Source organism: Pelobates fuscus, chromosome 9 (assembly GCF_036172605.1).
Source record: "Pelobates fuscus isolate aPelFus1 chromosome 9, aPelFus1.pri, whole genome shotgun sequence".
In the NCBI taxonomy this organism is placed as follows: domain Eukaryota; kingdom Metazoa; phylum Chordata; class Amphibia; order Anura; family Pelobatidae; genus Pelobates; species Pelobates fuscus.
In genome coordinates, this window is record NC_086325.1 from 152919692 (window position 1) to 152945156 (window position 25465).

Genomic DNA, 25465 nt, shown 5'->3' on the forward strand with positions numbered 1-25465 from the left:
GTTGTGTGATCGTTCATTTTTGCAAAGATAAATTGTTTTGTTATGCTATCTCTGCTTTAACACAAATGAGCATTTGTGGTACATTCGAGATTTCAACTGCAAACCAGAAACCTAAATGCTCTTTCTCTATTATTTTACAGGTTGTTAACAGCAATTTGCAAATACAGCAGATCAATTCTTACCTCGACCAACTTGAGAAGAAAACGGATGCCTGCGCACATCCAAATTTGGATAAAGAGGTAAAGTCTAATTTTTGAAAAGAAAGCGTATTAATGTTTTGCTAACATATTAGTATCTTTTGATTCTCTTTCTAGCAATTCTGCAAAATGTTTTTTTTTGTTCTTTTTTTTTTTTTTTAAGATACATAACATTCTTTTTGCAGTGTTGAACCTGCATGATTCCTTGTCAATCATTTTAACTGGATGAGTCCCACTTGTTGTTGCCCATATGGCAAGACATTTCCTTTTTATGATGATTGTATTAATTATATATATATATATATATATATATATATATATATATATATATATATATATATATATATCGTATGCTGTCACCATACAGCCAGCAAGTTATCAATAACTTTCTTCTATTTAAAGAAACTTTTTATTGATTTTTTTTACAGTTTAGTAGATATACCCCCAAAGGAAACAAGCATGCTTTTTTTTCCCTGTAGGCTTCCTTGGGTTTTTATGAAAACACCTTTTTTTCCCAGTCACAGATTTTTAGTCTGTGCCAGGAAATACACCAATCCGAGGCTTCTCATTGGGAAGTCTCTGTGCTGGAGTGGTGAACACGCTCATGCAAGTGATTTCAGATTTCAGTGTAGTACAGCTCATTAAGAAGGGGCGAGGACAGACAAGTTTTAGCACAGTGCGCCTTTTGCTTCTGTTAGTACTGTGGCTTTAACGAAATGGAAGAAAACTTGCCTGACTGTCTGAGTCACAGCCAGGGAGGTGTTTCTGCCCCAGTTATAAAAGTGCCTTAAACTTTAGTAAAAGTTTATATAATCTCCATACAATATTGTCTTATAGACAGGTGAACCATAGAGTCATGGGTTGTTATATTTTGACAATATTTCGACCAATATATTTATTTTCTTCTTTGTGTGTATATTGAGCTACAAATGAATAACCGCAGCCATTTAAAGAGCAATAAATATTTCTTTAAGCAAGAACCAAATCTTATCCAGCTTGTGTCCTAAAACCTGGATGAATATATTCTGTGTACTTTTTTTCCTAGACTGAGGATTGCATTTGTAGGTCAAAATACAAAATATCTAAGCTGAAATTGCAGAATTGTAATGTTTTCTTATTTTGGCCTTAAAATACCAAATTCCATGCCAAGTCCTATCTGTAGAATATAATTACAATACTAAATAAGTATGTATTCTGTATCAAGCTACACATATATATATATATATAAACCACACTATTGCTATTTTTCACAGGCAGTAACCAGCGAAGCGCTGTATATGTTTGCTAAAACCGTAATGGATGAAATGAAGAAAAGAAGCTTATATCTGTCATGTCTTTTGGTATGGAACTGTGGGGAGCAGGGCTTGCTATGTTTAGAAATCCATTTAATCCCAGCATCTATCCATCCCCAAGAGCAATCCTACTCATCCCTTAGGATAAGTGCAACAACTCTGTAACCTGATGGCACCCATAATGTGTCAGTTTACCCATAGCCCAGTTCGCTGTCATTGTGATCTGAGATATGTACATCTTTTGGCAGAGACACTGTTTGACCATGCCTACTGAATCTGATCCCTGGGAGGAGAAGAGCACAGTCCGTGTTGTGCGTGCAATCAGCACATTCCGCACACCCAAGTTGGTTAAAATAACACCGACAGGCAGCCTAGAACTCTAAAATATTCTCAGAGCTGAGAGTTGGTGAAGATACTCTGTATGTTTTCACCTTTCCAATTATACAAAGTTGTGCTGGTGTTTTAAGATACCCTTTAAAATGGAATTTAGTTTTATTGGTATGTAACAAGTTGCCACGGCCTCAACCTTCAGAATATGATGGCATTTCATAAACGATTATTGGTGAGAGTATTTAGGAGGAAGTCAATGTATAATATGATTTATATTTTCTGATAAGAATTCCCTTTCCTTTTCCTATGCAGGAGCCAAGGTCTGTTATTTCTGAAACTCTCTTACAAGGCCCTATAGCAGCAGCAGCGCGGGTAGAGACGCCTCTGCGCCAAGAAAGCAGACTGACTTTAGGAACTCCTGACAGTTTGCTAAATCCCAGCAGAATCGGAAAACACATTCAAGATGACGTTGCTGTGGGCGTTATCAAGAACATCATGAAGTGAGTGCGCAAAATGTTAGCTTGGGAGGAGAAAAGGCCAAATTGTAAGCCAGAAAGAATAGCCTGTCACCTTATCTGTAAATAAAACACGTCACGTAGGAAAATGCAATAAAAAATGTGCTTTATGTTTGATGTTAATATTTTGAAAGCTAACATCATTTGTTTGATAACAGATTTCAGGATTCTTGTTTGTTACTCTGCTATGAGCTCTTTAGACTGTAAAACCCTGGTAATAAGATTTTAAAAAATGAGCAATCAGGAAGGAAAGCTTTTACCCCCTCAGTAGATGTGACCAACTTATATTGTGTCTTACTTACACTTTATAAATTGTCAAACAAAATCAACTCTTTATGTAGACTTCTTTTACCCTCTCCTGAAAACATTAGAAAATGTTGTATTCATTAGATGTTTGATTCCCAAACTGTTTCGTAAATCTATATAAGCATTTCTGTTATTTTCCTGTTCTTTCTTTTTTTTTTTTGTAAATCTCTTTTTTATTGAGGCATAAAGTTATGTGGGTACAGAATGTAGAAAGGGAGACAATAAGGTTTCAAACAATACGGGGGTAATACCATGCAATACATATCATCTCTGTACGGTGTTAGCCTCATTTTTGTAGATATTATGTTCATTGTTTCTTTTCTTTTTGTTTTTTGTTTTTTCAATCAAGACGTTTGAAGCTGTGAGACTCGCAGGTCTCCATAATGAATTATATGCAATTTAAATCAACATTAACAGTTCGGGCACGCAGGCCCACATTGCTGTTGGGTTCGCAAATCACTAATGTCAGTTCAGTCACGTTTCTGGTTGGATAAATAGTCAAGTGTGTGTTAGCTGGTGTCTCCCCCAGTGTCTGTGTGGTTTGGGTGTGTTTGGGAGTCAGGTGGAGTGAGCGCCACCATAGCTGTTGGAGCGTAGTTTGTGGGTTACTTTCTTCAGTAGGGGTGTGAGTTAGCTCCTTCCCCTCCTTGTTTTCCTTATTCCCTTACTGTGGTTGGACCCTCCTTTTCTATGTCTGTCCCCCCGAGGGGTTGAGTGAGTTGGTAAGTCCGAAACTTGTTTGGTTCCTTAGATTTCAGGGTTGTATGTAGTGTTGGCTGGGGGTCTACGGTGGCTGGGTAAGCTCTTGTTTAGGGTCTGTCGTTTTCCCTTGTGTTGGTGCGTTCCTGGGGTCTGAGGCAGGAGTGTAGCTAGGTCAACAGGGGGGGGGGGAGGTGGGAGGGGGGTGGGTTGAAGGTATGTCGGGTAGAAGAGGGGGATCGGGTGCGTCCTTTGTCCGTCGTCCTCAGTCGTGTTTGTTGTGGGTTGGTCTAGTCTGGCTGTGTCTCAGTGGGCGTTAGTTCTGATGGTCTGTTGGAATCCTTCTTTTGCTGTCTCAAGGATCCAGTGTGTCCAAATGTCTAGGTAGGTCTTATGGGTCTGGTTGGCCGTCATCGTCAGTTCCTCAATTTTCCTAAGGTCTTCCATTTGGCTAAACCATGTCAGTAGCGGGGGTGTTGTAGTTTGCTTCCAGAATTGGGGGAGCACCTGTTTGGCTGTGTTAAGTATTCTAACGGTTATAGATTTTTTGTATTTGGAGTGTGGGACAGTTGTATGGTGTAGGAGCATTGCAGCCGGTTCCAGGGGGGGGGGCGCATCCGAGAACTTCTCCAGGACCTTGTGTATTCCCTCCCAGTATGTTTTGATTTTCTCACAGTCCCACCATATGTGTTTTATGGTTCCCACCTCTTTTTCGCATCTCCAGCATTGGTCAGAGTGGGTTGGGTCAATTTGGTGTAGGAGGTGTGGTGTTTTGTACCATTGTGTTAATAATTTGTATGCTGTCTCTTGAGTTTTACTGTGTGTTGAGCAGTGGTGTGTTAGGTAACAGATGGACTCCCATTCCTTATCCGTGAGTGTGGTGCGTAGGGCCGTCTCCTATTTACCCATGTAAAGTGGTGTGTCGGATGGGGTTTCTAGTTGCAGCATGGAGTATAGATAGGATATTCCATGCGGGAGTGGATCTGGGCTTGCGCTGACCGCTTCTATTGTGGTCAGGCCCCTAGTGAGCGCCGGGCCTTGCGGTAGCGTTCGGATAAAGTTAGTTAGCTGGTTGTGTCTGAACCTGTGCATGAATGTCATAGGTGTCTCCCCTAGTAGGGCTGTCAGTGGTTTACATTCACCTGCTTGGAGGATGTGGTGTAGGCGAGGGGTCTCGCCCGGGAGAATGTTGCGAAGTGCTCTCGGGTCTAGTCCCGGGGGGAAGTCGGGATTATATGTAAGGGGCAGAAGGGGGGAGGGGAATGGCGACATGTTGCCGGTCTTGGAGGCTCTCCTCCATACTTTCAAAGTGTGCCATGTGTATATGGACATGTCCTTCCCATCCGCTGCCTCCCGGCCCCAGGGTAGTCCGGAGAGCGGTCTGCCCACTTCTGCTTCCTCTACTGTTTTCCAGAGCTTCCCGACGGTATCTTTTGACCACTCCACGATCCGCAGTAGGTGCGCCGCGACGTAGTATCGGTAGAAGTCTGGGAGGGCTATTCCCCCCCTGTCTTTGGGGCGAGTTAGTGTGGTGAATTTCAATCTAGGTCTACCCCCGTTCCAGACGTATTTGGTCATCTCCGATCTAAGGGACCCGAAGAATGTCTTTTGGATCGCTATGGGGATGGCCTGGAGGAGGTAGAGGAGACGTGGGAGGAAGTTCATTTTCAGGACCTGGACCCTTCCCAGCCAGGAGATGTGTGGGAAGGACCACTCTCGCATGTCTCTTTGGAATGATTGTAGTGTGGTCGTGAAATTTTCTTTGTACAAGTCCTCACTATGTCTTGTCAGCCATATCCCTAAGTACCTAATTTTGTGTTCGGCCCATTGGTATGGGAAGCTGTGCCGTAGGGGCTCTGCTTGTGCAGTATTTAAACTGACGTTGAGAATGAATGATTTCCCGTGGTTGATTTTTAGATTTGATATGGTCCCGAATTCCCTTAGTTCTTTCTGCAGGTTTGGAAGGGAGATCTCGGGTTTGGTCACCTCAAAGAGCATGTCGTCTGCGTACGCGGCGACCTTGTGGTGCACTTGCCCTGTTTCCACTCCGGTGATGTCTGTGTTGTGTCTAATGTGTGAGAGGAACGGTTCTAGTGCGAGAACAAATAAGAGTGGGGAGAGGGGGCAACCCTGTCTCGTGCCGTTGTGTATGGTGAAGGTCTCCGTGGGCGCTCCATTAACTATTACCTGGGCTGTCGGTTCCCGATAAAGTTCCTCTATCCACCTTCTCAGGTGGGGTCCTAGTCCTGCTTGGGCCAGCACTTCGAAGAGGTACACCCAGCAGACCCTATCGAAGGCCTTCTCTGCGTCAGTTGACAGGAGAAGAAGGCCTTCCCTCTTACCTGTACTACCGTGCATGAGGGTAAGCGCTCTGATGGTATTGTCGCGGGCCTCACGTCCCGCCACAAACCCCACCTGGTCCGGGTGGACCAGACATGGGACATGTTTTGTGAGCCGTGTGGCCAGGATCTTGGCCATTAGCTTGATGTCGCAATTGATGAGCGATATGGGCCTGTAGTTACTACATTGTTCCCTGTCTTTACCGTCTTTGGGGATTATGGAGATATGCGCCGCTAGGGCTTGTTTAGGGATATTGTGTCCCTCCCTGACTGCGTTAAAGGCTTCTACCATTGGTTGGTATAAGTCTTCAGCATAGGTCTTGTAGTATTTGGTCGGTAGGCCATCCGGCCCTGGGCTTTTACCTGTCTTAGTTTGCTTAATTGCCATCGCTAATTCCTCTATCGTGATAGGCACATCTATCATGTCTGCTATGTCTGGGTCTAAGGTCGGCAGTGGGTGTTCAGCTAGGTATTTCCTGATCGCTTCGCGTAGGTGGGCTTTCGCCTTTTGAGTTTGTGGTTGTGGCAGCGTGTACAGGTCCGAGTAATATGTGCGGATGGTGTTTTGTATGTCTTTCGGGAGATGGTGTAATTTCCCTTGTTTGTCTCGAATCTTGTCAATGTAAGTGTGTTGTCTCTGTTTTTTCAGCATCGCGGCTAGGAGCTTGCCGCTTTTGTTTCCCTGTTGTGCAAAGAGGGCCTTGTGTCTTATCGCTTCTCTGTGGTGTTTGGTGTGCAGTAGGGTGGCGAGCTCTCTCCTTAGTTGAAGAAGTCGTGATTGGTGTGTGCTGTCAGGTGTTAGTTTGTTTTGTTCGTCTACCTTGTGGATGTCGGACAGTAGGTCGTTTAACCGTGCCTCGGTCCGTTTCTTCAGTAGTGCCCCCTGTTGTATGTAGTGTCCCCTTATCACGCTCTTGTGCGCTTCCCAACGGATTGTCGGGGAGGTCTGTTCGGCCGTGTTGAGTGTGAGGTATTCTTTTATTTTCTCGCCTATGAAGCCCGAGATCTCTTGATTGGCTAGGAGGTACTCATTGAGTCTCCATTTCGGGTTTGTGGGACGGTAAAGTGGTGATGTCAGGGTCAGTAATACTGGGGCGTGGTCCGACCAGGTGGCCCCACCGATTGTGACTGTAGTCACCAGGGGGAGGTCGTGGTGCGTGGTATAGACATGGTCTATCCGAGAGTAGGAGTTGTGTGGTTGGGAGTAGAAAGTGAAGTTCCTTTCATCTGGGTGGTGGGCTCTCCAGCAGTCAACTAGGCGCTGGCTACGGAGAAGGGATTTGATGTGTTGTAGGTGTTGTGTGGGGACATGGGAGACGCCCGATGAAGTGTCCCATGCCGGGTCTAGCGCAATATTAAAGTCCCCCCCTAGAATGAGAGTCCCTGCCGTGAAGTGTTGGAGCTTGTGTAGTGTCTGTTTGAGAAAGCGCGCTTGTTGTTTGTTTGGTGCATAGATGCTTGCGAACGTGTATTGGTGTCCCGCAATTGTCCCTTTGAGGAATAGGTATCGACCTTCGTCGTCGGTCATGCATCCCCCCTCCTGGAACGGCAGCCTTTTGTGAAGGAGTATCGCTGTCCCCCTGGCCTTACCACCATGGTAGTCGCTGTAATACCCTTGGCTATAGTGATGGTTTGTTAGTTTGGGTCTTGCCCCTTTTTTGAAGTGGGTTTCCTGTATCATGACTATTGAGGCCCTGTGTCTGTGGAAGTCTCGTAGGGCCCCCGTCCTCTTTTCCGGTTTGTTCAGTCCTTTAGCATTTATTGTGAGGACACGTAATTGGTCGGGAGTCAGCGTCATGTCGTGTGGTCGGTTCGTGTATGGACGGGTTTAAGGGGGTGTCTCCGTCTGGGGTCTCTGCCTGTCGAGTAGGCACGTCGGGTCTCAGGTGTGTCGGGGAGGGTACGGTCAGAGGAGTAGGCGTTAGGGTGGGGATGGAGGTGGTATGGGGGTCTGGGTGGAAGGGTGAGTGGTGGAGGTGTGGAAATGCCTCCGGGAGTCTCGTCACTACCTAATGACTATGAGGTATAGGCGTCGGTGAGCCTCACTCCACCGCACCTCCAGAGGTGTCGGTGGGCGGCTTGTTACCTGGTTGGCGCCTCCCTGTAGGGCGTCGGTTAGGCGTCCGGTGTGGTGAGTCGGTGTCCCTGTGGCGCGTCGGGTCACGTGGCTTCCCTATGTGGCTCGTCTTTGTTCGTTTGATATGTGCGTTTCTGTCGTCCCCGCCTCGGGGTGTACTGGCCCTAAGGCCTGTATGGGTGCGTGTCGATGAGTGCCTTAAGTCAGCGTGTGGCTGGTCTGTCATTTGTAATAAGGTCGCATTAATATAGCAGCGGTATAACTGGTTACATATCACAACAGGTGAAAACAAGTCTAAACAGTTTGACAACTTCACTAGATCGTGTACATTTCGCCCCCCCCCCCCCCCCAAAACCCACACAATTCCCACACATGGTGATTGAACATAACTGGGACGTCTGGGTCAGGTAGTGCTCGAGTTTCTGGGCCTCTCTATCCCGTATCATGAGTGGCACCCCCTACTGGGCCTATGCGTGTGGAAGGTTGGGTCCGAATTGTGGGTGCCTGAGACCCAGGGCGGGTTTAGTAGGAAAGCAGTACGGGTGGTTTGGCTATGCTAAGAGGATAATCACCAGGGTGTATGCCCTTTGTTGACCCCGTCCCCCTCCCACATTCATAAAGCAGATATTCGTGCAATCCCCCCTTCTGGGTCTTCCGTATCACCCGTCTACTCATCATCTGTTCTACAGTGTTTGGTCGTTTGTTCCTCCCCTCCCAGGTGTGCCCCACCAGCGGAGCCCCCCGCCTGCTCCCCGAGGTTCGTCACAGGTCGGGCGGGCTCCGGCGGTAGGGCCCAGCCGGGATACGGGTCTGCCCTATGTTATTCCAGCTAAGGTTGGATAAGTTTGCGAGCGTGTTCTCTTCCCTATAGTGACCCTTCCCCAGTTGGACCCTGTTGCCCCTGACTATTCAGCTAGGTGGTGGAATCTGGAGTCCGGAGCAATGTCTTGGTATCGCATTGTCCTTTATACTCTGCGGGCAGAACATGTCCGCCTGTGTCTCTAGTTCCCTGTGGCCATGTAAGTCCTGAGTGTCTATCGCCCATTGGGCTGTATACTTGCGTTTCAGACGTGCGGGGTATCTTTAGTCTCTCGAAGTGGGGGTGGGCGACTGTGAGCTTGGTTGCGGTCGGTCTCCCGTTGGTTCCGGAGGTGGAGGGTTGCGGTTGTCTTCTTATGCGTTGGCTCCCGAGGGACGAGTAGCCTGTTGCCTCGTCCTCCGGGTTCTGGGAGGTTGCTGTGCCTGGCGGTGTGTCTCAGGAGCAAAGTTATAGAAGGCCAGTGGGTCCGGCCAAGTCATGTGTAGTGGGGGTAGTTGTAGTTCCTTCATGAGGTCCCCTAGATCTTCTTCTCTCCTCGCCGTGAGAGGGCCAGTCGGCGTGGCGATTTGAAGTCCTGTTGGGAAGTTCCAGCGGTATCTGATCCGGTTGGCCTGTAGCACGTGTGTGAGTGGGCGCATGGCCCGCCTGTACGCCAATGTTGCCGGCGATAGATCAGGGTATAGCTGTATGTCATGGCCATTATGTGAGACTTGTTTCTTGTCCCTAGCGCTTCTCAGGATGTCTTCCTTTTCTTGAAAGTGTTGTAGGCAGCAGATAACATCCCTAGGGGGGGAATCTGGAGGTCCCCTAGGTCAGAGGGCTCTGTGGGCCCTGACAAAGATGATGGGCGTCTCGGTTGGCCTCTGCAGGAGGGAGTTAAATATCTCAGTTAGGGTGTCGCGTATTGGGGCAGTTTGGTCTAGATCTTCTGGTAGGCCCCTAATTCTTATGTTTTGCCGCCTCCCTCTGTTATCCATGTCTTCAACATGGAGGGCCATTTGGCGGATTTGGGCCGCTTGCTTCTGTATGATGTCCGCGGCTGTGTTTTGCGCCGCCACCACTTGGTCACATTCTGCCTCCAGTTTGTTTAGCTTGTGATGGATTCCCTGTATGTCCTCTCTTAGGGCCTGAAGTTCTCCCTTTAAGGAGTTATGTAGTGCCGTGTTGGCCTCTTTTAAGTCGGCTTTAGTGGGTAAGCTGCTAATTAGTGCTACCCAGTCCGGCTGGAACTGGGCCTGGGGTGGATTTATTCCGGGCTGTACCTGTTGTGGGTGTTCGCCATGCGGTGAGGACGGGCGTGGTAGGCCCGAGGCTTCTGCGCCGTTGGAGGCCTGTGCGGTGTGGTCGGCCGGGGCAGTAAGGTATTGGCGCATACCTGCCGGTTGAGAGTTCCTCGGTGTGCCGGTGGTTGAGGCAGCCTGCTGTTGCTTGGTGTTTTTCCCCATTTTTCCGTTGATTAGTGCGTGTTTAGCGGGTTTTAGCTGTGAGCCTGAAGGGAGCCCTCGTTTCACGCCGCCATCTCGTCCGGCGTCCAGGCCACGCCCCCTGTTCTTTCTTTTAATAAAATGAAAAAGAACCCAAACTGATGATCAGTAATAGAATAGGAAGCACGGAGGTCAGAGAAACAAAATCATAAGTTCACGGGCAGGGCCCTCTCCCTGTTGTATCAGTATGTTCTTATTGTGTTGTCTTTCCCAATTGTACAGCGCTGCGGAATATGTTGGCGCTTTATAAATGCCAGTAATAAAATAAATAAGCAAGGAAGTGGACACGTGATGGATGGAAGATAGCCTTGATTTTAAAAGGCAGTGTAAGAAAAAGGCATGTTATAACTTGGCGATTGGTGAAGAAATGTAAGATTTGCTGCCCTGCTCAGGGGTATTGAATTCAGAGCAATGGTTCCCTGACAAATAGAACTATCGTCCGTTCCTTCGGCTCACAGCAAATCTAAATAAACTGCTAATCAGATGGAAATGGCAGCTGAATGCATTCTTAGCATTAACACTTAATAATGAGAAAGAATCAAAAATTTTGTGTCGATAAATGCATCCCCGATATTCAATAAGAAAGCTTACAGCCTCTGTGATAGATAGCTGGAATTAAATGTTAGGAAATCTGAAAAGGTGACAGATCTGCTTTCAAAATGGAAAAGCCGTAATTAACAGACTAACGGCTGGTCTACCCAGAACTTCTTAGAATAATTTTACATTTTCCAATCACTTATCTCCAGATCACAAAAAACAGGAGACTCACTGCTTGATCCTGATGATGGAAGTAAACATCAGCCTGTCACAGGAGGTAAGAAAGCCCTATTTAGCCTTGAAAATGTATATTGCAAAGCTAGTGTGTTCATTATGTGACTCAATAAGGGCCCTTCACATTACTAGACCAGCTTTTTTCTAATAATATATGTCATAAGTTTATTCAATCCACCCTAACCAATAATATCTGGCAGTGGAAAATCAGGACACAGAGATTATTAGATAAAATCTATTAAACATAATCAAAATTCAGTTTTATCTTATTTCTCACTTCTTCAGTGTCACGGCCGAATGTTCCCATAGCTCCACATCCACCATCTCCGCCTGTTAGTGGCCGCTCAAGCAAAAGAAAAGGCACCAAGAGAGATCTGGATACGTCCACCCCAAAATTTGTTACTTTGAGGTAAGAGAATTGTTTTACTCACAATAATTGTTTTGCACATTTTCATCCTCAAAAAGGGTTCCGTGTTCCATTCAAACAGGAGTTCATATACTCCTTCATATTATACTTGTGCAAAAATTGACTTTGTCTGGTTCATCCAAATCAAATAATTTTTAATCCACATCCAAACGAAAACAAATCGATTTACCTGTGGAATAGCATTCATTGAAGATACCACAACTGAATCCTGGATTGACCAATTCATTCAGATTAAAAGGAATTTGATTTGGACAAAGAGGCCGAAACAAATCTTTGCTCAAATCTACTTCATAAGACCAATTAGGACAATGAGGTGGTGAAATAAGAGCATTTTTATGCTCATCAAATATATGAATTCCCTAAATAAACTAGAGTCTATGAAGATGGCACTGTACCCGTCACGTATGAGTTCTGACTCAGAGGGGCTATGGGGTACACCAGAAATGTTCCTGGTGGTTTGCAACATTGGTAGACCTCCCCATCTGCGTGGGGCACATGTGTAAATCTTTATTCTAGTTTTTTTGTTCTATTTTTATTTTATTTTAACATCTGTAGCATGCTCTGTATGTCTCATTTTGGGTGGCAGGGAGAAGCTAAAATCCGTGGAGGATTGTAAATCTGTGTCAAAAGACTTTTGTCTTTGCTCTGCACTACATGTTACAAACGTGGGAATATTCAAAGTTTTGTGAAGCAGCCACCAGCAGAGTTTTTGTTAGCACTGAACCACTGAGCCAAATGCATACAGATTCCCATTTTGAATGAGCAAATTCTATGAGTGATTTGGAAGATCCTGAAGTCTTTGAATTATTGAAATGTTACATGGGTATCAGCATAAATAGGTTATCAGTGTGAATAGACAAAATAGGGGAAATGCTCAAAGTCTAAGGCTGAATGGCTAGAAATTCAAGTTGGATATGCAGATTCTGACTGGCTAGAGATTCAGGTTGGATATGAAGATTCTGACTGGCTAGAGATTCAGGCTGGATATGAAGATTCTGACTGGCTAGAGATTCAGGCTGGATAGGAAGATTCTGACTGGCTAGAGATTCAGGCTGGATATGAAGATTCTGACTGGCTAGAGATTCAGGTTGGATATGAAGATTCTGTCTGGCTAGAGATTCAGGGTGGATATGAAGATTTTGACTGGCTAGAGATTCAGGCTGGATAGGAAGATTCTGACTGGCTAGAGATTCAGGTTGGATATGAAGATTCTGTCTGGCTAGAGATTCAGGGTGGATATGAAGATTTTGACTGGCTAGAGATTCAGGCTGGATAGGAAGATTCTGACTGGCTAGAGATTCAGGCTGGATAGGAAGATTCTGACTGGCTAGAGATTCAGGTTGGATATGAAGATTCTGTCTGGCTAGAGATTCAGGGTGGATATGAAGATTTTGACTGGCTAGAGATTCAGGCTGGATATGAAGATTCTGACTGGCTAGAGATTCAGGTTGGATATGAAGATTCTGTCTGGCTAGAGATTCAGGTTGCATATAAAGATTCTGACTGGCTAGAGATTCAGGTTGGATATGAAGATTCTGACTGGCTAGAGATTCAGGTTGGATATGAAGATTCTGTCTGGCTAGAGATTCAGGCTGGATAGGAAGATTCTGACTGGCTAGAGATTCAGGCTGGATATGAAGATTCTGACTGGCTAGAGATTCAGGTTGGATATGAAGATTCTGTCTGGCTAGAGATTCAGGGTGGATATGAAGATTTTGACTCGCTAGAGATTCAGGCTGGATAGGAAGATTCTGACTGGCTAGAGATTCAGGCTGGATAGGAAGATTCTGACTGGCTAGAGATTCAGGTTGGATATGAAGATTCTGTCTGGCTAGAGATTCAGGTTGCATATAAAGATTCTGACTGGCTAGAGATTCAGGTTGGATATGAAGATTCTGACTGGCTAGAGATTCAGGTTGGATGTGAAGATTCTGACTGGCTAGAGATTCAGGTTGGATATGAAGATTCTGTCTGGCTAGAGATTCAGGCTGGATATGCAGATTCTGACTGGCTAGAGATTCAGGTTGGATGTGAAGATTCTGACTGGCTAGAGATTCAGGTTGGATGTGAAGATTCTGACTGGCTAGAGATTCAGGTTGGATAGGAAGATTCTGACTGGCTAGAGATTCAGGTTGGATAGGAAGATTCTACTGGAAACATGATCAAGAGTCTATTAGGCTTTTTCACTAAAGTGAAAATTGTTGGGAATTCAAAGTAAATTTCAAATATAAGGCCAAAGCAGCCGAGCTGAAAGCATAGCTGAGTGGGGGATATTTTCTGTGTCAGCTATATTTACCTTAAATTTGAAATTCTCTCTGAATTCACCTTGAATTCCCTGCAATTATCACTTTAACCCCTTAAGGACACATGACATGTGTGACATGTCATGATTCCATTTTATTCCAGAAGTTTGGTCCTTAAGGGGTTAATGAATAACCCTGTATGGGTGAATGGACAGATCATCAGGGTTATCAGAAAAATTGTGTTTGTGGATCCTGTTACCTGAACTTGGGCTGTGGTACTCTGAAATGTCACAACTGCTCATGTTCACACATATCAGATGTTATCGTTTCATTTTCAGTGTCCGGAAGCTTGCAAAGCCAACCAGATTTGACAAGAAATACCAGGTGTTTGGGGAGAAGAAAGAGGAGTCTGAGTAAGTTATAGACATCTTCAATGGCATTTGTGATGAGTGACTTCTATTACTACTTCCTGCCTAGAACATTCAGTAAGCCAGTTGGAAATTAAGACATATTTGTCTTTTCTTGCTACATTATCTTATTAGTTACCTTTTTGGAAGCTTTTATTAGGTTTAGTAAAATGTGTATGCTTTCCCACATCCCTTAATACTGACTTTTTTTTTTTAGTTTTTTTAAAGGTAGTCGCATTTTCCATCAATGTTCCCAATAAAATAGAAAAATGTGTTTGACTCCTAAACCCTGTATGATCGGCTATTCATGTATTAGGAAGGGATAATAGTTGCACGATGGGTCATTTTATGCTTTCATTAACCTTAAAAGCCACACATAATTATACAGCTTCCATATATGTTTATGTGTATATATATATATATATATATATATATATATATATATATATATATATATATATATTTTTTTTTTATAGATAGATACAGAGAGATACTGGCAACTAGATATATAGACAGACAGATAGACAAGCACAAACAGATATATATTGTTTTGTCCTTTACCCTTTCTCTGTTGATGATCATGTATTTGTGCATTTTGTTCCATTTTAGCAATTTTAAGGGAATGGTGACTGCACTTTTGTGGGATAGCAATGAAGCGCTACTGTATATGGCTGAGGTAACATATTACTTATTTTTTTTTTTACTATTGTGGAGATACAGTATCTAGTAGGACCCCCTATATTAATGGGGATACTTGCCAAGTTCCCCCACAGAGCCCTGACACTGCAGATAGTAGTGAATACTATGTACATGATGATAAATGTTTAAGTTATCAGTTTGGTGCAATAAGAACTGCAATACAGTGAGAGTTGACGGGAAGAGATAACATCATGTTCAGTGATGAAATCTTGCATGGGTCCAGAAAAGAGCACAAGTACGCTGAAGTGAAACTGCAGGTAGTGAAACAGCAGGTACTGGAGTATCGTTATATTGTTGACAGAATCTCCTGCTCCAGTCTGACTCTCAAACCAGGGTGTCTATATTACTTTAAACAACTAATCTGCTTTAAGTGATAGACACCCTTTTAATGCTGCTTCGTAACTCACATGTACATTTAAGCTGAATTCAAAAGACATAAAATATGAAATTACTGCTACATAGGGGAGACAGTGTAACACACCGCAGGGTTTGTGATAAAGCAGGAAATAAAATCCTAAACAATAACGATATTGTTCAGTTAATGAAATTTAGTGCCACAGGTACATAAATAATAAAAAAAGAGGAAAAAAATAAAAGTGCAAGTATTCTCAAGAAAAACTTCTAAAACAATCTCGCCACCTGGTGGCAAAAAGATGAATGGTAATAGTAAAAGTGTTGTACATATACCATTTGGCCAGTAGAAGAAGACAGGAGACAATTATAGCGTGTTCCTTCTAGCTTATCATAAATATAATGATAGAGTCGTGGATCCAAAGGTCCCAGTGGCATTTGAAAGTGTATATCCTGAACACTGCTTTAGAGGTGATAAGGACTACCTTTTTTGTCACTAGAAGCACTACCTTATTACTTTGAAATGTTTTCCTGTACTTACAATTGAAGAATAAACCCTCGGCTTTATACATCAGAAATAGATCAACTGTGTAGGCCAGCCAAGTGGTATAAGTATTCAACATGTCTGTAATCCACAATATGATTAACAATGAACACATATTAATACATGTAAATCTGCAATGGCTTGTGTCCAGTTTTTTGGATTATGTTAGCTTAATCTTTCAGTCAAATGTAATGATTTTAATCACATTGTGGGGGAGTCTATTTTTTTGACAAGGAGAGATAGACAGTAAGTCTGATCGTAAACTAAACTTAAAACACTTGTGCTGGTATACAACACTGTGTCTGGGTTCATAAATTACACAAAACCCACTATTTCTTATTATTTTCTTATATTTTAATCAAAATACAATATCTCACAATTGTAATGTATTGATATGTGTACACCAATATGGGATTTCATGTTAAAAGATATTGGAATCTGTCCTAGAACATGTGTTTCTTACCATATTGCTCTTTTATTAAGGAATTCTACAAACGAAAGGATAGACGTTCTATAGGCCGACACGACCTCCTTCAAGATACCTTTGAGGAATGTGCAGATGTTATGGTGCAAAAACTTCAAACATATGAAAAGCAAGCCTTGGAATATCATAACAACTGTTTGCTGGGTAAATATAACATGCTGGAGATCAAGAGGACATATCAGAAGATACCTTAAACCTTCAGTTGTAATTCCATGCAAGGCAATTAGTTGGCAAAAAGTAATGTATGATCTAATGTAAGGTGAACTTGTGCAGAAACAAAGAACAAAAGTAAAAATGGACAAGAGCTAAGCAATTTGACAACCGATTACTAAAGGCAGCAGTTATGGAAAATGTGGGACTCCTTCAGTACCCCAAAGTGAGCCAAACACAACAGGCTGCACTAATAATATATAGATATAGAATTATGAAAAATTCCAAGGGACACAGTCTAAAATTATCAGTTTATCGCCAAGTGTTCTTGGTTCTTATAGAGCTGGGAGATATTTCCATGGGTACATGAAAGAAAGAGAAAGGAGAACCAACAGTGTAGTACTTCTTAATACGTGGAAGACACACAACATAAAGGTGTATGAGTGCCCACTCACATATTGGGGAGCTTCAGAACCAGCTCCAGTTTAAATAGCATGTAGTGGTATCCACTTATGCACACATATGCTTCTTCCGTAGCCTCAGTAATTTTCAGTGATGAAAGTACGATAATAAAAGAGAAAAAGATTGCAATAGTGTAATATTGTATCTTTAAGGTGAATATTAAAACAAATATGAAATGCACTCACAATGTGGGAGCCTTTTTCTCAAGCTCAATATTTCTGGCTAAGGTAGCATAATCCCCACCTTAAGGATGTTTCTTTGTTACACCTTCCCAACAGCATGAGCATAAATGTAAAACAGAAAACACACACAATGTAATGCTCTCTGTTAATTTAAGTAAATAAAAAGGTTTTAGAACCGTACATTTATCAGAGTAGTTGAGTCGCCCCATGTATAGAGTGTAGATGGTATTGTCTCCACCAAGGATCAGAAGTGCTGAGGTCTGTAGTGAAGTATTTCCCAGAAGATGCCAGAAACAAAATTAAATAAAATGGTAAAAACTATAACAAGTATCATTAGAAGTGTGAGCCAAATTTACTTTATTTTACAAATAAAAATAAATAATAAAATTTCCAATAGTTTTTTTTCATTATTGTTTTTATTGTTAAAATAAACATATACGCCCATTATTGTATCTATGTACAGTCTTTACATCACTATTTTATTCTAAATAACTCAAGGCCATTATCAATGCATTACATTTTATGCAGTGGAAGGATGGATAATGTGAAAATAATTTAACATTAAGCAACAACTTTTCTGTGTTTACCTTAATCTTTAGAGTTTAGGGAGCAACTGGAGCAGTTTGAGAAGCTTGTAAGCCATGTCCCACCGCTTGTCATTGAGAACCTAAGGGGACAGCACTGGGAGAGTCTACAATCTGCTACGTACCAGATCAGACAAGCCTTCACTGTGGAACTCAACAAATGGGAGCTTATTAAGGTATATATCCTACTCCTCCTTAAGTATTGACGATTTCTTGCTTTACTATAATCTCATATTTTGTATTTAGGTTCCAAATCCTTTTGTTTTTGCTCAAAGGGGCATTCCAGGAACCAAAACAACTTCATCTAAATTAAGTTGTTATGGTGCCAGGAGGCTCCTGCACTTTTACCTCTAGGGGTTTAACTGTTCTTGAACAATTTAACCCTTAAGTTGCCTCCTGCGCCGGTGTCAGCTCACCCAGCTTTACTTACAGGAAGTGCGTAGTGCCGCTAGGCAGGGGCACCGCTGTTTGGCTGAGAGCGTCAGTTGTTTGCTTTCAGCCATTCAGTGACTCTCCATTCACTAAATTGCCTTGCAAAGAAAGGTACCTTTTTAAAGCCAATTTAGTAAATGAGAAGTAACTGATTGGCTGAGAGCGCCAGTTGACTGCTCTCAACCAATTAGGGGCATTAATGCCGGGCGAGGGAGCTAAAACTGGCACTGGAGGCAACGTAGGGGTTAAACTGCTGGAAAACAGTTTAACCCCTTGAGGTTAGAGTGCCTCCAGGGGCCTACTGGCACCACAACAACTTTATCTAGATGAAGTTGTTTTGGTGCCTGGAGTGTTCCTATAAGCCAGAAACTAGCTACAGATGATGAAGATGTAGACTGTTTCTGAAGCATAATTTTGGTAGGTGGATTCAGAGTACATGATGTTTAAACAATAAGAATGGACCATGGATAGGGGGGGAAAAGTGGAACATGTCGAGGACAAACTCAAGAACGCAGTTATATTAAGAACATGATTAAACATTAATTTGATCTTGCCTTGAAGTATCTTCAATCTCTTTTGTAATGATTTTATTCTGTACAATGTTTGTGTTTATGGATCTATTATGTTCTACTGAAATGTATTTCTGTTTATTTACTTTTATTGCTGTATTGCTTATATGCTAATATTGTACCCTGCTTTATGTATGGTCTCAATCACAATGGAGAAAGAAATATGATAGGATATATAAGGTTACATGGTTATGTATGAACTTTTCCAGGAAAGATGGAATACGAACGAAGTAGAAAGAATAGGTCACTGTTGAGTTCTCACTATCCTTGTTATGAATAGTTGCTTGTAGAAGGAGAAATGGCCAGAGTAGAAAAAATAAAAATTTGTGAACCCCTCCTCTTAGTCCTTTGACTGACTTGTATTTGGCTTGGCAATGGTATAAAAAAATCCCCTCTGAAGAGTGGCACCCAAGGCAATCAGTTTATCAGTGTCTGTAGAATAGCAGTGAAATGGATAAAAACAAGGCTGATGGTTTAGGGCTGGTGTGTGTATTGGGTATGAGCAAAAGACGAGATTGTGACTGGATTGATGAAGTTAAGAAAATACCCTGTCATCTGATTATATGTGATATCCAAAGCAGGAAGCCCACATCTTTGCACAATCACATGTACTGTCTACCATGTTTCCAAGGCTCAAACTAGGGCCCACTGGTGACCTTTGAAAATCTTAAAGTACCACTATAGGCACCCAGACCACTTCAGCTCAATTAAGTGTTCTGGGTGCCATATCCCTCTAGTGTTAACCCTGCAGCTGAAAACGTAGCAGTTTCAGAGAAACTCCTATGTTTCCCTGAGGGTTAGTCCAGCCTGTAGTGGCTGTCTCTGACAGATGCTAGAGGCGCTTCCATGCTTCTCACTGTGAAAATCACAGTGAGAAGACGATGGACGTCCATAGGAAAGCATTGAGAAATGCTTTCCTATGGGTGGTTGGAATGCGCCTACGTCGGCAGAGGGAGGAGAGTTCCCCAGCGCCGAGGGAGCCCGACGTTGGAGAAAGGTAAGTGGTTTTAACCTCTTCAGCCCAGTGGGAGTGGGACCCTGAGTGTGGGGGTACCTAATAACCCTATAGTGCCAAGAAAACAAGTTTGTTTTCCTGGCACTATAGTGGTCCTTAAAGCCTCTCTTTTAATCCAGGAGGAGAAGAAGAGCTTGCTGCGACCAAGTCTGGGACACCCTGAATTCAGACAGGTGTTGGAGGATGTGTGCAAACAAGAAGAGCTAAGGCAGAAAGAGGAGATTAAAGAAATTGAGCACAATGCACAAAGCTTACAGGCGAGTATATTTTTTTTTTACTGACATGATATACAGAGCCTACTAGTCACATCCATACTATTTACAACTATCCGTAGTATAACTAGAATATCCTCCCAATAGACAATGCTCCAACCCCAAATTAATAAGGACTAAGTTTCTTCCAAGACTAACAGAATTGACAGGTGGTAAACACTTAAAGGGCACTCGAAGTACCAAAACCACCAAAGCCCATAATTTAACACTCCATCAGTTCTCCTAGTCTATCTTTGTAGTCTATGGTTGGAAAGATTCATGCAGATAAAGCAGACGTGTGATTTTCATATTATGTTTGCAGATGGACCAGGTCATAGGTGCTGTGGCGAGTTAAAGTTTTTGTTGAACAACTCAAAAACAAGACAATGATCTGTAGCCATCATAGTGTTTAGAGTGACCCTTTAAGGATATAAATACATTTCACATAATTTGACCTCAATAGGAACAGCGTCAGGAAGGTGCAGTATTCTCTGTATGTGTTAGTAAATCTTTTTGCCCATTTTCATGTAAAGATTTACCTACTGCTGATCTAGAAATCTTTAATTACTGTTTTGTGTGTTTTGTAGGATTGTGTTTCCACATTCTTGAAGAGCTTCATTAAATCACTGGCCTCCCTTACTGAGAAAATACTGTTAGAAATGGACGAGATAACTACTGTGGATGATGTCACACAAGGCAGTAAGTGACCCTGGAGTAACTCACTAATCTTAGTTATTGTGTTTTTTTTATAATTATGTTATTCAGCCATGCTGTATAGGGTAAAACCAAAATAAACGGTCCAGCCCTCCTGTGTCGTTGAGTCTTGACAAAGGACTTGTGTGGTTAAAACATTGTTAATAATAGTGTACGTTTGCCTAAGGCAATAGCAGACTGCTGGATCGTTTATTTGACTTTGACTGGATTGCAGATCTGGGGTTCTTAGCAACCTTTTCTTGTCACCATGAGTGCTCACAATATAATTTACACTTTTGATGCTCTAGAATGGAACAGTACATAAATAAATGGTGCGACACAGAAGATTCAGTAAACATAATAATGAACATTCAAAAGACGTTGGATGCCTTGCATACAGGTGACGAAAAACTGTGGGCTCCAAATTAGATAAAAAGTTGATATCTAGAGCATTTGGAGACAGGAGCTGAGATTATTTAGGGGACCAGTACTATTTATGATGTGGTTTTCAGGATTTACAATGGGATTCTACTGTGTGTAAAGCCGATAGTGTAAGTGACCAGGAGGTACAGTCACATATCTACTGGGGCACATCAGCCTCCAGACGTCCATTAGTCATTAAAGAAAGAATGTTGATAAGTGGGTAGGTCATTTAGATGAAGTTGGAGTTACCAAGACGGATCATTTTGAAGGCTGAATTCAGTTTCACAGTGTTGTTCAGGAACAGTACCTACACTTGTTTTGCTGTAGAACTACAAACTAAAACCAAGCACAGCAGAAGCATTATGGATGATAAAATAGCCTTTATTAGATGTTGCTTCTAAAATGAAATACATACAATTAATTATAATGATGTAAGAGTTCTTTATGAAATGATTGCTGACCTGTAGAAAGCCATTTATGTTTTGCTCTGAAAAGCGTATTGCTCTGCTTGAGATTTGAAACTGTAAGAATTTAAAGCTGAACGTGACAAGAATATAATTTTGCAAGCACACTTTGGCTGTGATCCTTAAATTATTTTACTATGTCTCTGATGTGGCCTGCTATATCTAACACCCAGGGAATGATGAGATTATCTCGGAGCACTAATATCCTACTATTAATCCTATAGGGACTGAGAAACCTAAAGAAAAGCTATCAGTATTGATCAGACGCAAGCAAGCTGGACTCCCGTTGGAAAACACAGATTATCAACCATTAATTGAAAGGGGCAGCAGGTAATAATGGTTCAATATAGATGTACAAAAGGTCATAACCTCAACTATTCTGTTATATGCGGTTAGCTTCTCTGCATGAACTTTACTCCCTGTTCAGTAAGTGAGATTTTACGGTGAAGGTAATTTAAATAATTAAAGGGTTACTACAACCACCATCACCACATCTGCTTTTTGAAGTGGCCGTGGTTGTAAGAGCCTGAATGTGCAATTGATTCCCTAATTTTTGTGTCTCTTAGGGTGTGGTCAGGTATCATTCACCTTAAATCTACAGAGGCAAGTCACAGAGACAGCACGAGTTGCCTAGCAACAGCATCAGTGACAACAGCCAAAATAACTCTCAGCCATATCTCTGCAGTGGAAGCTCGGGATTCTGCTTACAAAGTCAGTATTTATCGTGATTAAGAGCCAACTAATTTTTTTATTGTAGATTTTTTTTTCTTCATTATCTATTATTGCACGCGTGAATTAATGACGATGTCAGAACAGTCATGATTATAACTTTAAATATTAAATGGAAACTTTCCTACTACAAATGTAAGGTCCTACAAATGTAACATTTTTGTATTTTTCTCAAACAGAAATTCCTTCAGGATACTGAGACAGAAATAAATAATATCAGAGAGGAGAGAAAACAGCAGCTCCTTGCATCTCAGCGCTGGGGAGACTGGTGGCAAAAATCCATTTGTAAAATAAAAGAACTGTATGTGTGACAGCAGAAGGATGATCTACCTCTAAAATAAGAAGAAAAAAAATGTTCCAGTGTACTTAAAAAATATAAAATAATAAAAATGTGCAGATTTGCGTGGTCTTTCAAATTGTTTTAAAGTGGTGACCTCTAGTGGTAAAGAGTGATATAGCATAGAAAAAAAATACAATTACATAAATTCTGGCACTGTAGAGCTAAAACAAAAATACCCTGTAAGCACACACCTACACAGACAAGTGGAACTTTTAATCTAATACATTATTTAGCTATGTGTACAACGTATCACCAAAATAACTATGATATTACCACGTGTAATCATTCTAATAATAAGCAATATCTGTGATGAACATAGTATAGATAGATCAGTAGTTTTTAAACCATTCTTCAATTGTAGCAGAACACATAAGAAATACAGTTAATATTTTGATTTGTATTGTACCAACCCCAATAATTTTTTTTATATTTCAGCCACATTTTAAGACAGTGTTGTACTTAAACACTAAGCTCTGTAACAATATTGTGACTACCTTTTTTATATTGCTATATACCACCCACACACCAAGAATTCCATTTTAACACTATATATAAATATATATGACAGTTCTGCAGGAAAAGATTTACTGCGTCTTTGTTTGTCAGAAGATATTTTTATCTTCTGACAAACAAAGTAGCGGTAAATCATTTCCTGCAGAACTGTATGACCTCCCAAGGTGCTCGAGCACTGCATTCTTCAGAAAAAGGGTCCCATGTGCAGCTTAGCAGAGTAGGTAACTGGTAGCAGATTAGTAAACTAGTAGATTGCTTGATGGTGGTCATTAGCAATGTCTGATGAGGAACACAAGTACGGCAACAGGGATTAAACCCATTCCTGTGCGTATGGCGAAGATGGTGACTTTCTTTTTATATTCCGTATCTTTAAGAAATAACATGATACAGTGAGTGATGTCAAACATCTAAAAAAAATTGTTACACTTCAAGTTACAGACACATAGCAGGTCTTTATAATTGTGCTTAAATATTATCCACAAAATAAGATTTCTGAAATTAGCAATATAGTCTCTGCAGGCATCCTTTACCTGGCTAATGGACTGGTGAAGCATTATACACAAACACATGAAGGCTTGATCTGACTAATCGGGGTTTATGTATTGAACCAAGAATCATAGAATATTGGGAAGAGCTAATTTGGGGCCATGTAACCTCAGTTCCCAATTAACTTTATAGGAAATATATTGCTTTAACAACTAATAGGACGCCTTTTACTGCACCCCGTATACTTGGCATATAAGCGGTTATTGACTGCAGCACCCAAAATGCCTGACAGTCCACGAATCTCTTAGATTAACAAAGGGGGAAAAGAGCTGATAATTTGACACAGGGATAGGCAACCTTTGGCACACCAAATGGCATGGACTACATTTCCCTTGATGCTTTGCCAGCATTATAGCTGTAGTATCACAATGGAAAATTTAGTACACAACTTCTAGAATGCTGAAGGTTGCCTACCCCTGATCCAACATATGAAGCAAGATAGACACATGTATTTCAGTGGGGGATAGATGCGAAGGTACTAAAAGGCACCCAATGATACTCCCATCGATGTATGTTAACATCTTTGCTATACAATATTTAACCTTACTTCAAGTGGATTTGTTTGGAACATTGTATTATGTAAACATTATTTCTGCCTTACCTATAAGATATGTCACATTATCATGGACAACGATATGGATTTTTTTCATGGTTTCGTTTCCCCCACTGGAGATGCTAATAGTATAAATCCCAGTGTCCTGGAGCTGGGCATTTTTAAGCAACAGGGATGCATTCATAGGGTAAAATCGTATCCGTTCCTTGTAAGTAGGGTTTATTTTGGTGTTTCCAGAGCCCCCTGTGGTATTTCCTTGAAAGTTTGCGGAGGCTTCGTACCCAGTGTGAAGCAAAATAACATAATTGCGGATCATCCACCTTATATAATACTTCGAGATCGGATAGGTCAGTGTGTAAGATGTTGACAGGAGGACAGATTGACCAACTGTGACGTTTACAGAATTTTGGTGGACAAGAAGATCATTTCCACTGGTGGCATCTGTAAGAGATACAAACATTGGCATATTAAAGATCTCACAAGATGTCCAGATGTAGGTCTACTTAGTGCAGCTATTCAGATCGGCCAACTGTCCATTGTCTGTGTTAAGTAAACAATAAATTGTCAGAAAGATGGAATGAAATATACATTTTTACTCCAGTTTCCATGTTCCCATACAGATTATTTTCTCTCACTCTGTTCCCTGTTCTAGCTGTAAGAGTCTCCTTTTATTACTTTTTTTTCTTTACTTTTACTACATTTTCTTTTTTTGTCAGTAACCTATGAAATGTAGAATTAAATCTTCTACCTTTCTAGGTTATGGTTTGTGTCCTTGCTTGGCTACCACTGTCAACTTTCAATGGAAATATTAGGTGGATTTGTAAGGAAAGCCGTCCCATTTTATAGATTTATGTCTCAAACGTCCTGTAACGAAAGGATATCGAACTCAATACTGACCACTTCACAATCGCAACATTCTGCTTCTGATCCCCCAAATAAAAAATTTGCATAATGACACCAGATTTCTGTCTTGATTAATGTTCAGCTTTAATTAGAAATAAGCAAAAAAAAACTACAATGCATTGTTATTAAGAGGAAGTACTGGGGGCTGGCTGAAGGTGATGTGTATTGGAATCCATGGCTGTAGGTTAAACTTTCTCTCTCTCTCTATATATATATATATATATATATATATATATATATATATATATATGTATAGATCTTTGTGGTCTCAGGATCAACTGTTTTTCAGTCAATTTTAGGAGATTCTTACAGGGTTATTCACTAAAGCTTGAATTCAAAGTGAATTTCAAATTTAAGGTCAAAATAGTCAAACTAGAAAAATTCTCTAATTCAGCTATGATTTCAGTTCAACTACTCTGACCTTAAATTTGAAATTCCTTTTGAATTATAACTTTAGCACATAGCCCTGTTAAATACACAATTACACAAATGTTTTGCACTAATTTGAAGGTCACAGATTAAACTAAACTAAATAAAAATGTATTATTATAATTTTCTTAAAACTTAAAAACAGATATTATAATTTTAGTTTTTCCCCTCTTTTTTATTCTGGACCTACCTGTGTATATAGGGATCATGAGGTATGTTTCAATTGCATTTATAGTTACCAC

At 41.5% G+C, this 25465-nt stretch overlaps 1 protein-coding gene across 2 annotated transcripts in view; it reads left to right on the forward strand.

Annotated features, from left to right (window-relative positions):
• CCDC180 (coiled-coil domain containing 180) overlaps window positions 1-22341 on the forward strand; it is a 77640-nt gene extending 55299 nt beyond the window's left edge. For both annotated transcript variants that reach the window (XM_063432788.1, XM_063432789.1), the window contains exons 24-37: window positions 141-239; window positions 1451-1537; window positions 2132-2319; window positions 10806-10873; window positions 11116-11239; window positions 13839-13913; window positions 14517-14583; window positions 15985-16129; window positions 17379-17539; window positions 19499-19636; window positions 20218-20329; window positions 21435-21540; window positions 21777-21921; window positions 22119-22341. In XM_063432788.1, the coding sequence (XP_063288858.1) occupies window positions 141-239; window positions 1451-1537; window positions 2132-2319; window positions 10806-10873; window positions 11116-11239; window positions 13839-13913; window positions 14517-14583; window positions 15985-16129; window positions 17379-17539; window positions 19499-19636; window positions 20218-20329; window positions 21435-21540; window positions 21777-21921; window positions 22119-22250 (1647 nt within the window). In that variant the 3' untranslated portion in view covers window positions 22251-22341. The remainder of the gene's footprint in view (window positions 1-140; window positions 240-1450; window positions 1538-2131; window positions 2320-10805; window positions 10874-11115; window positions 11240-13838; window positions 13914-14516; window positions 14584-15984; window positions 16130-17378; window positions 17540-19498; window positions 19637-20217; window positions 20330-21434; window positions 21541-21776; window positions 21922-22118) is intronic.
• Window positions 22342-25465: the final 3124 nt, after the last annotated feature.